The sequence below is a fragment of the Staurois parvus genome, unplaced genomic scaffold (assembly GCF_062004578.1).
Source record: "Staurois parvus isolate SC_StPar_1 unplaced genomic scaffold, SC_StPar_1.0 ptg002678l, whole genome shotgun sequence".
NCBI classification, from domain to species: Eukaryota; Metazoa; Chordata; class Amphibia; order Anura; family Ranidae; genus Staurois; species Staurois parvus.
This window is the reverse complement of record NW_028320474.1, coordinates 42963-57131: the sequence shown is the minus strand read 5'-3', so window position 1 is coordinate 57131 and position 14169 is coordinate 42963. Positions and strand designations below refer to the sequence as shown.

The 14169-nt window shown below is 40.5% G+C and overlaps 1 protein-coding gene across 2 annotated transcripts in view; it reads left to right on the top strand.

Moving 5' to 3' along the window:
* Window positions 1–14169, top strand: part of LOC149429962 (spastin-like) — a 77375-nt gene that overhangs the window by 32316 nt on the left and 30890 nt on the right. The window contains exons 4-6 of one of the 2 annotated variants that reach the window (XM_089666309.1): window positions 6046–6141; window positions 13711–13883; window positions 14005–14138. In XM_089666309.1, coding sequence (XP_089522435.1) covers window positions 6046–6141; window positions 13711–13883; window positions 14005–14138 — 403 coding nt within the window. The remainder of the gene's footprint in view (window positions 1–6045; window positions 6142–13710; window positions 13884–14004; window positions 14139–14169) is intronic. The other variant, XM_089666310.1, reaches the window with a different exon arrangement.

Below are 14169 nucleotides of genomic sequence, written 5' to 3'. Positions count from 1 at the left end.
GCTTTAATTTGAGGGTATTTACATCCAAATCAGGTGAACGGTGTAGGGATTACAACAGTTTGCATACATGCCTCCCACTTGTTAAGGGACCAAAAGTAATGGGACAGAATAATAATCATAAATCAAACTTTCACTTTTTAATACTTGGTTGCAAATCCTTTGCAGTCAATTACAGCCTGAAGTCTGGAACGCATAGACATCACCAGACACTGGGTTTCATCCCTGGTGATGCTCTGCCAGGCCTCTACTGCAACGGTCTTCAGTTCCTGTTGTTCTTGGGGCATTTCCCCTTCAGTTTTGTCTTCAGCAAGTGAAATGCATGCTCAATCGGATTCAGGTCAGGTGATTGACTTGGCCATTGCATAACATTCCACTTCTTTCCCTTAAAAAACTCTTTGGTTGCTTTTGCAGTATGCTTTGGGTCATTGTCCATCTGCACTGTAAAGCGGCGTCCAATGAGTTCTGAAGCATTTGGCTGAATATGAGCAGATATTGCCCGAAACACTTCAGAATTCATCCTGCTGCTTTTGTCAGCAGTCACATAATCAATAAATACAAGAGAACCAGTTCCATTGGCAGCCATACATGCCCACACCATGACACTACCACCACCATGCATCACTGATGAGGTGGTATGCTTAGGATCACGAGCAGTTCCTTTTCTTCTCCATACTCTTCTCTTCCCATCACTCTGGTACAAGTTGATCTTGATCTCCTCTGTCCATAGGATGTTGTTCCAGAACTGTGAAGGCTTTTTTAGATGTCGTTTGGCAAACTCTAATCTGGCCTTCCTGTTTTTGAGGCTCACCAATGGTTTACATCTTGTGGTGAACCCTCTGTATTCACTCTGGAGAAGTCTTCTCTTGATTGTTGACTTTGACACACATACACCTACCTCCTGGAGAGTGTTCTTGATCTGGCCAACTATTGTGAAGGGTGTTTTCTTCACCAGGGAAAGAATTCTTCGGTCATCCACCACAGTTGTTTTCTGTGGTCTTCCGGGTCTTTTGGTGTTGCTGAGCCCACTGGTGCGTTCCTTCTTTTTAAGAATGCTCCAAACCGTTGTTTTGGCCACGCCTAATGTTTTTGCTATCTCTCTGATGGGGTTGTTTTGTTTTTTCAGCCTAATGATGGCTTGCTTCACTGATAGTGACAGCTCTTTGGATCTCATCTTGAGAGTTGACAGCAACAGATTCCAAATGCAAATGGCACACTTGAAATGAACTCTGGACCTTTTATCTGCTCATTGTAATTGGGATAATGAGGGAATAACACACACCTGGCCGTGGAACAGCTGAGAAGCCAATTGTCCCATTACTTTTGGTCCCTTAACAAGTGGGAGGCACATATGCAAACTGTTGTAATTCCTACACCGTTCACCTGATTTGGATGCAAATACCCTCAAATTAAAGCTGACAGTCTGCAGTTAAAGCACATCTTGTTTGTTTCATTTCAAATCCATTGTGGTGGTGTATAGAGCCAAAAATGTTAGAATTGTGCCGATGTCCCAATATTTATGGACCTGACTATATAGCATAGTTCTTTTGCAGTGTAATTTGTCTCTTTCCATGTTGTACAATACCTGGTTGATCCTGCCTGTTCTTGTGTTTCCCTCTGCAAACTGACCACACTAATCATAGCTGCAAATCCATGATAGTGTCATAGGTATACGTTCCTCTGTCATCCTGCTGTGTCTTCAGCATGATTACATCTCCCTCTTTCTTCCTCCCTGTCATTTCTGTAGTCTGTGGTGTGAAGCCGATCTCCTGCTTACCCCACCCCTCTTGCCTTCATTGAGTTCCTATTCTCTTGTAGCTGTTCCTCCCCTCCTCTTTGTTAAAGGGAATCTAAGCTCCTCCCACGGTACTTGCTTAGATTGGGAGGGAGACCTCGTGATTGCACAACAGTACTGTGTAAAAAGGTACTTTAGACATTTCATTTACAAAAAAAAAAAAAACACACACACACACACACACTGAACTTAACATGAACCAAAAATAGATAGGTTCAAAGGATTTATTAGATGTGACTTTGCAACCACTTTAAGGATAGTGATCATATGAACCAATTTATTCTCATAGTTGTTTGGCTTCTTTTTAAATCATAACAGAAATCACCCAAATGGGTGAATATGCCAGTCAGTACTGTTCAATCACTTATTAAGAAGTGGAAAATTCAGGGATCTCTTGACACTAAGCCAAGGTCAGGTAGACGTATTTGGACAGCCGCAGGTGCTTTGCCTGTGTAAATGCAATGCTGTGGGAGTCTATTAATTTCTTTTGATCACTCCATGGGGCTGAATGAGGGATGTATGTGGCTTTCTGAAGTAGTTACAATAGCTAATCTATAAATGTTTACAATTCATAAAATAACAGGATAAACCTCACTTAAAATAAAGTATGGTTTCCCTTTATGCTGTTAGTACTTGGCATAGGGCAGTCTGCCTACTATTTAGAGAAATATTGACTTCTACAGTGGGTTAGTTTGTAAATGAAAAAACAGATATTTGGAAGTCTTTGATGGGATGGTAGATATGTGATGACTGCATGTCCTCATTCAGTAGACATAGTCTTAAGACCCCTTCTAGTTCCCCCAAAAAATGTCCATCATTGTGTAAGTTCTGGGAAAAACTAGAACAAGCTACTTAGTGCACTCAGGCATAAAATAAACACATAATTTGTTTTTGCCTCTATTTGCCCTTTATTACATGGTATTGTGCCCTTCATAATACTTAAACGTGGTCTCTGCATTGACTATCATGTCTGTCTGATTCTTGTTGAAACACAAGTAAATCTGCTGTTGTAATGTGAATCAATGGACGTCAAGTCAACCCTAAAGTTGGCTATACTCTAGTAGAATTTCGTTCAAAGTTTTTAATTTTAAAAAAGTTCATTCCACTTTCCAATCATTACTGGGGTGAAATCAATATTAGTTTTTGACCACAGTGACAAGAAAATTTTTAAGGCACAATATTAAAAAATGTTCTTGAACAAATTTCTGTCAGTTGTGAATGTTAAAAGCAAGTACTTTTAATTGACATTTGTCATTGAATGTACAGAATTTACGTATGAATATTTGCACAAACATTAATTTTGAAAATGTACTAGTGTATAGCCAGCTTTATTTTTGACAGCTAAAATCTACAGTTTGCATATTTTCATTTTGATATAGAAATAAAAAAATAGAATTAATAGAAACTTCTATTCTTGTCCACCTCCGGAAAGGAAAAGTATAGTTTTACTGCTGTTTTTATAACGTGAAACTCCAGTTTTGTTGAGTTGAAAATGCAAAAACCTCTCAAAATGCATTGCAAGGATGTTTCGTAACCTTATTACAGATTCTAGTGTCTTATACTTTCCTGTTGCGTTTGTTTAAACACTAGTAATGCGTGCTAAGATTGTCTTCCTACTAAGCTCATATGCTTAATGTATGGATTTATCAATAAGCCCTAAAAGGAAGCTCCAGGAAATATAATTTAAAAGTACACCTTTAAAGAGAAATGCAGAATTTAAAAAAAAGCACATGTACTCCTCTATATGGACGCAGCATTGATGCTGCAGCTGTCCCCTGCCAGCTCTACACTGAGAACTGAATGATCAAAGACCTCTGATCGCAGAGGGTGGTGGCGGTCAGTCACCGGCTCTCTGCTGTACCCCTCCAGTGCTCACTGGAGCCCTGTGCTGTGCAGGGGTGGGAACAGCCAGCTCAGACTCTCAGTGGTGCGTGAAGAGGCCAAGCCAGTTGCTGCTCAGGTATCTGGCCAGATCAGACTTTAAAGTCCAGATCCCTGCAGAGCCTGGACTGGCACTGTGACATCAGCTTGACAGCAGACTAAAGCCAGCTTTCAGCTAAATTTGGGTCACAAGTGTGCAGAAATAAGTGCACCTTTGACCCACGTAAAAGGGCTTTTGCCATTCTTCTCCTTCTTCTTTTTTTTTTTTTTTAGCCTACGTTTTTAAGGTATTTTTTTTTTCCCCCTACACCACAAGGGACTGTACATACATTTAATGAGAATTGTCCCTTATGTTGGCTGTCCTAGTTGGAATCTGTCGTCCCCTGCCTCCCCATACCACAGCAGCCTTAATCTTCCTGTTCTGGGGGAGTTAGTATGTGCACTGGACCTGTCATGTGCAGTCATCAAGAATGCTGGCTATGCCCCACCCTTTCCACCCCCTCCTCCATTCATAGGATGATGGGAGAGGGTATGAATCGTCTGCCACCTCCATTCACTGGTTGCATTACATTAATGGAAGCTATAGTACAACTTCTATAAATGGAGATGGATGGGCATAATCGGCACTCTGGATTTTTTCTCATGAAATGTATGAATGTGCTAATTTAAAAAAAAAAAAAAATACCTAAAGTTGGGCTTTTAAGTAAGCATAATGTCATAATTGCTTGTACTTCTGTGGTGGTCTTTTTTTGAGAGATGCTGGAGCTGTAAAGCTGTGAACCTGTAGATAATGTCAGGGTGATGCAGGGTGGAAAACAGTGGGCAATATGTGAAATTGTTCACAGCTTTCCCCTATACAGAATTTTGGAAGTGCTCAACTGTAAATGCATCCTGGTTTTAAACTTCAGAATTCCAGTGCAGATGTGGGTAACACGAGGATTAGTGGGTTTTCACACATTACTGTGGAGCCATCTTAAAGTGTCACTAAACCCAGGACCCTGCATTCACTATATCTGATCTCCCACAGTACACAGAATATGAAAATTTAATTATTTGAGTAAATATAAACTGCTAAATACCTTTTCTCATCAGTAGTATGAAGCTGTCTTGTGTCTTTTATCAGTGTCTAGCAGAGCACTGGTTAAACCTTGTAGCTTTCATTCTCCCCTGATTGTCCTATGAGACTGCAGGACCCCGATCCTCTTTTTGAACAGCACTAATTGGTTATGGGCCGATCACATGCACCCTCCCAAAGAAAAAAAAAAATCTAGCAATACACACCTAACTGAGCATGTGCAGACTTGCTCCAAAGACTCTGTTCTATTAGCAGATGGATTGGGGACAGTAGAAGGGGAGGATCAGAGAAGACAGGATCAAACATCCTTTTTACACCATGCAGAGGATTAACCCCTTAGGTTCCACAGCGAGTATAACAAGCATGCTTTACTGCATATACAGACTGATTTTACTGTTGTGGGTTAGTAACACTTTAAGGAAGCCCATACATTTAGTCACCTTTTTTTTTCGTACAACTAGGGTTGAATGAAAAACTGACCTTCTCCCTTCCACACATTCGAGGTCGACGGGGTAATCCTTCCACTAAGTTCTTGTATTCTGACAGCGGGGAGACTTTTTGCCATCAGAATACACTGATCAGCATTGCAGGCTATAGCCTGCTGCATTGATCGAGTGGGGAAAATCCGACAGGGTGGTTGTACACAAGTCTATTGGTAGATGCATGGTTTGAAATTCAACTGGTCCCTGCTGAACCGACCAAATTTGATCCATGTTTCGCAACCTTAGAAGCTCCCAACATGCACATACGTACACCATACTAGGCTGGATGTACATATGTAAGCTCTTATTATGCAATACATATTGGGTATCCTCACACCAGAGGTAGGAGGATCATTCTTGGGTTTAAGTAATGAGCTGGACCTCCTACTGTCCTTTCTAATTGTGTCTCCTGGATTCCTCCTTTAAATTCCCTAAACATGCTGATAGATAATACTGTACCTTAATGGAAGTTGCAGGAACTGCTGTAATTTGACTTGAAACCCTGTGTAGACCTGTGGGAAAAGCAGTGAGATATTTGCAAGAGCAAATGCATGATAATTGCGGTTTCTCCCATCCGTAAACTAAGTATTATTGTTTATAGAAAGGGATATTTAATACATTAAGGTAGCTTGTGTGGCAATTTTCAGATTATTTTTTTTTTTCTTTTACAAAACTGGAGTTTTTCATTTTAAGCTAACATGTTCTCAAGGTGAAATCTGTGTAGCAGTTTATTGTCTGTCTTTTTTTTTTTTTTTTGTTTTTCCATCATTTTATTTTTGTTCATTTTATTTCCTCCATTTCCTCTGTTTGCGTAGCAAAGCTGCAAGCAGATATACAAGGTCAGAACAAGCAAATGGAAGTGTGTAATGACCATACTAACCTGCCTTTACGCAATGGACTTCTGAAGCCAGGTGGGTTTAGTTTCACTGATGTATTGTTTTGCTTGCACTTGTATTTTTTAGGAAACCACTTCCAAATCTGAGTATGGTATTAATTTTCATATATAGCGTTAAAGTAGTATTATTGTCAAAAGCGACACTGACACATATGCTGCAGTCTGTCAGTAGCATTAACACATCACTTTTTGTTTTTGATTTTCTGAGTCCTACTAGAACATATTTCAATGACCTGTTGATCCTGCCAGTAGATATGTTGACTTTCTACTTCCTGCAACAGACTGATGATGTTCTCTGTTCTACAATGAAATCACTGCAGTGTTGCCAAACTGTGGAGAGTGTAGAATTTTAGGTGGAATTTAACAAAAGCAACACATAAGCATTTATTGCAGCATCATTTTTTTCACTGAAGAGCAAATATTAAAACCATATAAAAAAAAGAATCACCTTTCTAAGAATCCATTACTATACCCGTTTGTCTCTGCCCCTGTAACTGTCACATTTGGTGGACAGCTTGACCTGCATGTAAAGGTGGACAAAAATGTAACCTTTCTTGTGTTTCTTTTGGCTTGTTCATCTGAGCATTCTCCTAAAACGGGAATGGCCACCCTAAAGACCAGTGGAAATAATTCAGCTAAAACCAGTTGGGTGGCCTGCAGGGTCTGCAGTTGCCCATTAGGCATTAGAATGTAGGGTCATATAACAGGATCTGGAAAAGATTGTCCAATATCTGTAAGGTATCTTGAACATCCAATAGCTTGTTTTTTTTTTTCTACATCGACATAGGTCGACTTTAATCAACAGTTTGACATGAAAGTAAGCCTGTTTGTTTTTTGAGTGTATACAGATATTTATATTTGGTGTGTTTACTTCTGAATATCCCTACTCCAACATTAAGAAGCTTATGGCTTCCCAATAACCTTCTGGACCTTTGTTTAAGATTGTGTCCACTTTGTTAAAATAACTTTTTTGCAAAATAAGCCTTCTGAATCAGTTGCGAACACTACTCGTGAAAAATTTGAGAGTAATTGTTTTACATCTATAGGGTAATAAACCCTCTATTGCCTCTGTGTCCTTTTTTTCCTTTTGCTAGAAGTGGTGACTTAAGAAAACCTTCTTGTAGGAGACGTTTCGGATTTACTTACACTTAGAATAATTGTATGCTTGGCTATTAATTGTACATTATGGATTACCTATCACAATCCATAATTGCTCTAGCACAATTTGATTCGATGGGTAGTGTCAGAAAGTGTAAAATGTTAAAGTAGTAAGTTCAGCTTCAGCACTAAAAATCTTAATTCCTTCAAATATCATGATTAACATATTTACAGTCCTAATGCACATAATCATTTTTTGGTAAAATTTGCTTATGTCTGTATTCTGGTATCCCTCATATTCTTAGTTTATGTAAGAAAATGCATTCAAAGCTTTTCTTCCTGCTTCCTTCTGGCAATATCATGTGAGACTGTAGTTTGCTGAGCTAATAGGAAACTGCAAGTCCCACGAATCATTGCATTCTCTGTGTTCCTGTATGGGGAGGCACTGGTCAAGCACATGAACAAGCTTTTCACTCTTCTCCGCTCAGCTATCTTCTCCCAATTGTGATCTCAACAATGAAGTGACTGGGGGTAGGGAGCTTGAGAAGACACACGTTCTGTCTCACATAATAGAATACAAATGGTGAGTTGCAAAGTCTGAAAGTAATCTTCTGCTATGTAGGACATTCACTGTTGGGCACGTTTTGCAAATTAAATGAGAATAAATCAGTCGTAATAGTAACAAAAACATTGTACAAGGGGTTAGTAACATTCTGTATATGTATCTTTCTCTTTTGAGAGAAAAAGAACAAGAGAGATCAAGCAAAAATACATGTGCATATAGTATGTCTACATGTCTTGAAAACTGCTCCTGTTTCTTCTTGCTGAAGGCTATCATTTTGCTGAATCCCACAACCGCTGAGCAGTAGTAAATCTTTAGGCTGTCAGCAGATGGGCCGCTACATTTTTGGCACAGTGCCGAAAATTAGAGAGCAACTAAACATGTGCAGAGCAGGGTAAGACCGCTTATTACCGAATTTTTAAGCAGTATAAGTGCTTATTTTTATCAAATACATTTTTGTTAGTGTAACATTTTAGAAGCGTTACAAATGTTTAGTGCAAATATCAAAATTACAGTAACTTCAGTAAATTTCTCCAAGAGGAAATGGAAAGCTGTAATACAAATCCAGTCTGTACATCCAAACAGGTTATACTGGGCCTCAGGAGCACCAGAAGAGAGAGGCATTTTTTTTTTTCCTTCCATTTTGTGTAGAGCAAGGAAGGGTTATAACCCCTGTCAGATTTTTTTTTTTTTTGTTCTTTTCACCATCTGTGTCACATTGCGGAGATTTCCCTTCACTTCCTGTCCCATTACCAAACAGGAACTGAAAGGAAATCCCTATAGCTTAAGGGAATTCCTTGGGGGCCCCCAGGTCACCAGAACTAGTGTCCCCATTAGAAGATTCCCCTCTGTTACTTTTCTGGAATTGAAAATTTGGGGTTTTCCTTTACTTTCCCTTTCAATGATGGTAAACAGGACAAGTTGAGAGGGTGAATCTCCTTAGCGGGGACACAGGCAGCAAAGAAAAAAAACTGACAGGTGTTCTAATCCATCTCCACTCTATCCAAAAGTAAAAACAGGTTTTGTCTTTAGGTATACTTTCATGTGTTTGTTATACCTGCAGAAGGGGCCAGTCTGTAGTGATCTAACAGAACTTAATTTTCTTTTCCACTTTAAAGTCAATGCACTCAAAAACAAAAATCTATATATTCATTAATTGTCTTGTGGTCTAGCTGCTCACTATTTAACAAATGTATGAATTAAAAGTTGAAACATTTATCAGCACTATTCCTACGACTGACAAATGTGAAAGTTCCAACTCAGGGAAGCTGGTGATCAGGATCCTAACAACCAGTGATCCTAACAACCAGTGATCCTAACAACCAGTGATCCTAACAACCAGTGATCCTTCAGCTTTTAGCTGGAGATTGCTGGCTGACAGGCAAATGTAAACTAAAGAGGCCGAACACTCTTTAAAAGAAAAAAAAAAAACAGCGTGGTGGGGACCCAGTGCCAAAAACCAAAATTTAAAATAATGGCCTGAGGTCCCCAAGCGTAAGTTACAACCTCCCCTCCTCATACCAGGCCACATGCCACCGTAAACATGGGGCAGGGGTACCCCCCCCTAGCAAAGTATCTTGTCCCCTTGTTGATGGGAACAAGGGCCTCTTTGCAACCCTGGCTTGGTGGTTGTGGGGGTCTGCAGAGCAGGGGGTTTATTGGAATCGTATCAGAAGCCCCTTTTCACAATACAATAGTACCCTTGCTCATTAACAAAAAAGTTGTAACCCTAGAAATAGACACCCAGATGTTTGACAAGCCCTTTAATAAAAAATTAAAAATTCCCAAAAAATGTTGCTTGTTATAAATTCATTGTTAGTCACATCATGCAGTGATGCAGATCCAAGTCAGCAGATTCAAGCCTGGCGACCATTGACCTGTCAACAGAAAAAAAAAAAAACATTCCTTTTTCCTTTGCTTGTCACCTGTCGAATGGAAAGTTTGGCTGGTGACAACTGTTGTATACAAGGTGGTGGGGGTCTTCTGGTGATGTCATTGACCATATATGGTAAGTGACATCACTGAGATCCTGCACCTTTTTGCTTAAGGACATCAGTGACTTCAGTAGTTAAGAGAAACTACCACTGAAGTCGCTGGCCCCATGCCCAGGGATTCCCAATCATGTAAGTAAGGCTGGTGACGGTGATGTCACTGATTAAGGATTCTGCACCACAGGCACTGACAATGTCTTTAATAACCATTGAAGTCACTGGCCCCATTGACTTACATGGCCAGGAATCCCTGGCTTGATGGATTGAGATCTGGAGAATTTGGAGGCCAAGTCAACACCTTGAGCTTGTCAATGTGTTCCTCAGACCATTGCACGAAGCGGTGTACTTGGTCAGCAACAACGTTTAGGTAGGTGGCACATGTTAAGTAACATCCATATGAATGTCAGGTTTACGGACAGGAGAAATGTGCCTGAAAATTTACAGACAGTTTTTAAAAAACAGACAGTTGGCAACACAGGGCTGGGGGTGTACACATGCAACACGTGGCTGTGGCAGAAATTATATCCTCTGTTGCTTTCTGTGGGCACAGTGCCTGCTGAACGCAACCTAGCCAAGTGAATAGGGGTGCTCTGCAAGCACACCACAACTGCTTGCAATGCATGCAGTTACGGTGTGTTAGGGTTCTAGGGGTTAAAGCAGGTGGTGAGGAGGTGATAAAGCACCTCTTCGCTGCCTGTCACTTGCTCTCTGAAGAATGATCTGAACGCAAATTGCCCATCAGAGACCAAAGCACATGTGAACCAGCCCCTAAAGGGATGCTGGGGCTGGGCAGGAAGCATTTAAAACTGAAGCATCACAAACTTTTTAGGAATAACCCCTTCAGGTTGCCCAACTAACACATTGTCAGCCATCCCCCAATAGTACTTCAGTTGTCCCTAAGTGTTAATTGTACATGAAATCAACTGGCCAAGTTAGTGAAGCTCCTGGAAGAAGAGAAACGGGGAGGGAGACAGATAGGGGAGAGAAGTTGGGGGGAGAGTTTAGTTGCTGCTCGCTCACCTTAGGCTGGTAACTGGAGGCTCAGGCAGCAGCAGAAACCATGCAGCCATGATGTAGCTGCTGTACTACAAATTTCCCGCCCACACATCCCCTTTCTCATTCAAACACTGGCTGCACTCCAGTGATAGGACTGTTAGCGGATGGACACAGGAGGTATAGGAGTGGGAGCAGATCGATCTGTCTCTCCTCCGTGCGATTGCCTTGATGACTGCAGCCAGCTAACCCAAAATCTATAGATCACGTCTCCTGATGGTTGGGTGGCAATGTCTGTGAGGCAGGGGTTGCTTGGGGGGCAGGGTTTGCAACCAAAGTGTGGGGGGTGCCATTATAGCTTGCCTGCAGAAAGGTACTGGAGGGGGTAGAGACAAGACCAGTCACCATGCACAAGGTGAGAGAGCAGCAGTGATCAGTCTTTATTACAGCATGCTTCTATACAGAGACAAAGTTTCGCACTGGATTACTACATGAATCTGGAAATCACATGATGTTTTTCGGCAAAAACACATTCAGTTTTGACTCAAATTATTGCACCATTCTACTGGAATTTTTTATTCTTTGGAAGTTTTGGCATTTTTTGGAGAACTATTTTACACAATTTATGTATAATAGGTTATAATTTTTATTTTTGGGTTGTGAATTACATAAATTCTGTGCCTAATCTTCTTTGCACGTTTTAATTATATGGTTTATACTTAATTTTGTTTGACGCACACTTCACATATAGACTAGCTGTTCTTCTTTTCTGTGCCAGTTTTTTTGCCCAAAGTTTCCTTTTGGGCATCTATTCACCTAGGGCAGGGGTCTCCAAACTTTCTAAAGAAAGAAAGTTTACTGTTCTTCAGACTTTAGTGAGCCGGACTGTGCCCAGTGGGAGTAAACAAATGGTGTCAATGGAGAATAATGTCCCATTTTTGTTGTCAGTGGAAAGAATAATGCCTCATCGTTGGTGGCACTGGAAGGAAAAGTGTCCCAATATTGGTGTCGGTGACAGGAAATATATCTCATTGTTTGTGTCAGTGGCTGGAGTAATGCCTTAAGGGCCTTATAAAAGCAAGCAAAGGCTGCAGTTGGGAGAAACTGTAACGGTAGACAGCTTATTGAAGCAGAGTACCATTGTTTGCATAAGACATATATTTGTATTCCATCACTTTTCTAAATATATTTTATAGCTAGTATATTTCTGCGCTGAAATTGTTGTTTCACTAAAGATGGTTTTATTTTGCCATTTTATTTTTTAAATCGTATATTAAACTAATAGTCTTTATCTGATTTATGATTTCTATCTCTCTACTTTTCCATCTTCCTTTTTGAAACACTGTTCAGCCATTTACTACTTGTAGCATTGATTGTAGCTAATGATGAGGTAATTCGTATACAAATTGGGCCAATTGCTATTTTTATTTATTTTTAGGTGAACCATTGTATTTCACAAGTAGGTGGATTTTCACATGTGGGTCTTGCTAAGCCATGGCATGGAGAACATTTCTGTGTTATTGCACAGGCACATATCACCTAGAAATTCCTATTAAACAGTAATTCACATTTCCCAGTATTGTCTGATAAATGCTGCCAGCAGTTAGAGATGCCAATGAATGCGTGAAAAGTTTTTTTCTTCGATATTGTGAATGTTTTCCTTAGGTTTCACTTAAACAAAAGCAAAATGGGGTAAAGTACAGTCAAAGATCGTTTGGCTGTACTTCTCCTGTGGATGACAGGAGTGCAGTTTGTTCTTCACTCCCGTGACATGTTTTCAGCTGTCAGCTGACATCACTCAGTCGCCCCAGGCTGGGTAAAGATCTTGACTTTAAGGTCAGGATTCACCACCCAGATGTCTAGACCAGCACCTGGCTCAGCCTCTCAGCGTTTTTCACCGATGGCCTGACCCAACCGCTCCTGTCCCCTCCACAGCCCAACACGGGGGTGCAGATCAGACAGCAATTGACTGTCACCAGCTTTCTGCACACGGAGCACTGAGCGCTCAGCGGTGTTTGAGCCGGCGGGGGGACAAATGCAACATCAGACTGATGCTGCCTCCACCTAGGCAAGTATGATTTTGTGAAAAAGAAAACTTTTCTTCTTTTTAAGCAAAATATGTTTTTAAATTAGACTGCAGCAACTAAATTTAAATAAATGCGCTAAAGTAATCTGGGCAAAAATAAGTTTTCAGTTAAAGGTCTGTACGGCAAAAAACTGTGCAATGCAGGCATTTAAAAATGTACTATTGTTAGAAGTTTTTTTTCAGAAATCATACTTACTAGGTGGATACAGAAGTCTGATGTTGTATCTGTCCCCCGCCAGCTCTAAGACTGAGAACTGAGTGACCAGAAACTGCTGATCACTCAGTTCTCAGTGCTCTGTCAGAGAGCTGGTGACTGTCAGTCACTGCTCTTTGCTCTGATCCCACCTCTCCAGTGCTTGCTAGAGATCTGGAGGCTGTGGAGGGGGTGGGAGCAGCTGGCTCCGAGAGCCTGAACAAGGTACCGCTCCAGACATCTGGGTGGATCCCGACTTTAAAGTCGGGATCTTTAGCCAGCATGGATCGGCTGAGTGACGTGGCAGCTAAAGTCCGATGTCTGAAAATGGGTCACAGGAGTACAAAATGAACTGTATACCCGTGCTCCACAGGAGAAGTACAACCAAATGAGCTTTGACTGTGCTTCTCCTTTTTAATAGAGCGTAATCAGCCATGCAGCAATGCTGAACATTCAAGTCAGCATTACAGCAAGCAATAAATATTCAGTTGTACAGGAATAATGAAACGCGTAGATCATAAAAATGTGAATAATACAAAAATGAACAGAACCACAAATACACAGAGATATATAAAACATGGGCTTCAAGTTTGATGTATTTTGTTGTGTACAATTGTGTATTACCACTATTTAACATTGTTGCTTACATTTTCTCATTTTAGAAAGGGGTGCAGTTCCAAAAAAGAAAGATGCAGTCTCCGTTGCAAGTAATTCTCTTCCACGTGCAAAAGCCACATCCAAAGCTGTATCTCCAGTAGTTTCCCATTCACCTAGGATACCCAACAGTTCCAGTTCCTCCTCCTCACATAGACCAGGCTCTCAAACAGCTAGCAGGGTAAACTCTTACATTTTCCAGTTTTGATATGCACTTCATTTTTTTTTTCCCTGCTGTATGTGCGCATATTTATTGTAATCGTTACTTTAATGTATGGTTTGGTTTCTTTAATTCTTTTAAGGGTGCAGGAGTAAAAAGTACTAGACCAAATAAGCCAACAACACCTACTACTGGACTCAGGAAAAAAGATATGAAGAATTTAAAAAACGTAGATAGCAACCTTGCAAATCTTATTTTGAATGAAATTGTAGACAGGTATGTGTGTTGCCTTGCATACTTTATATGT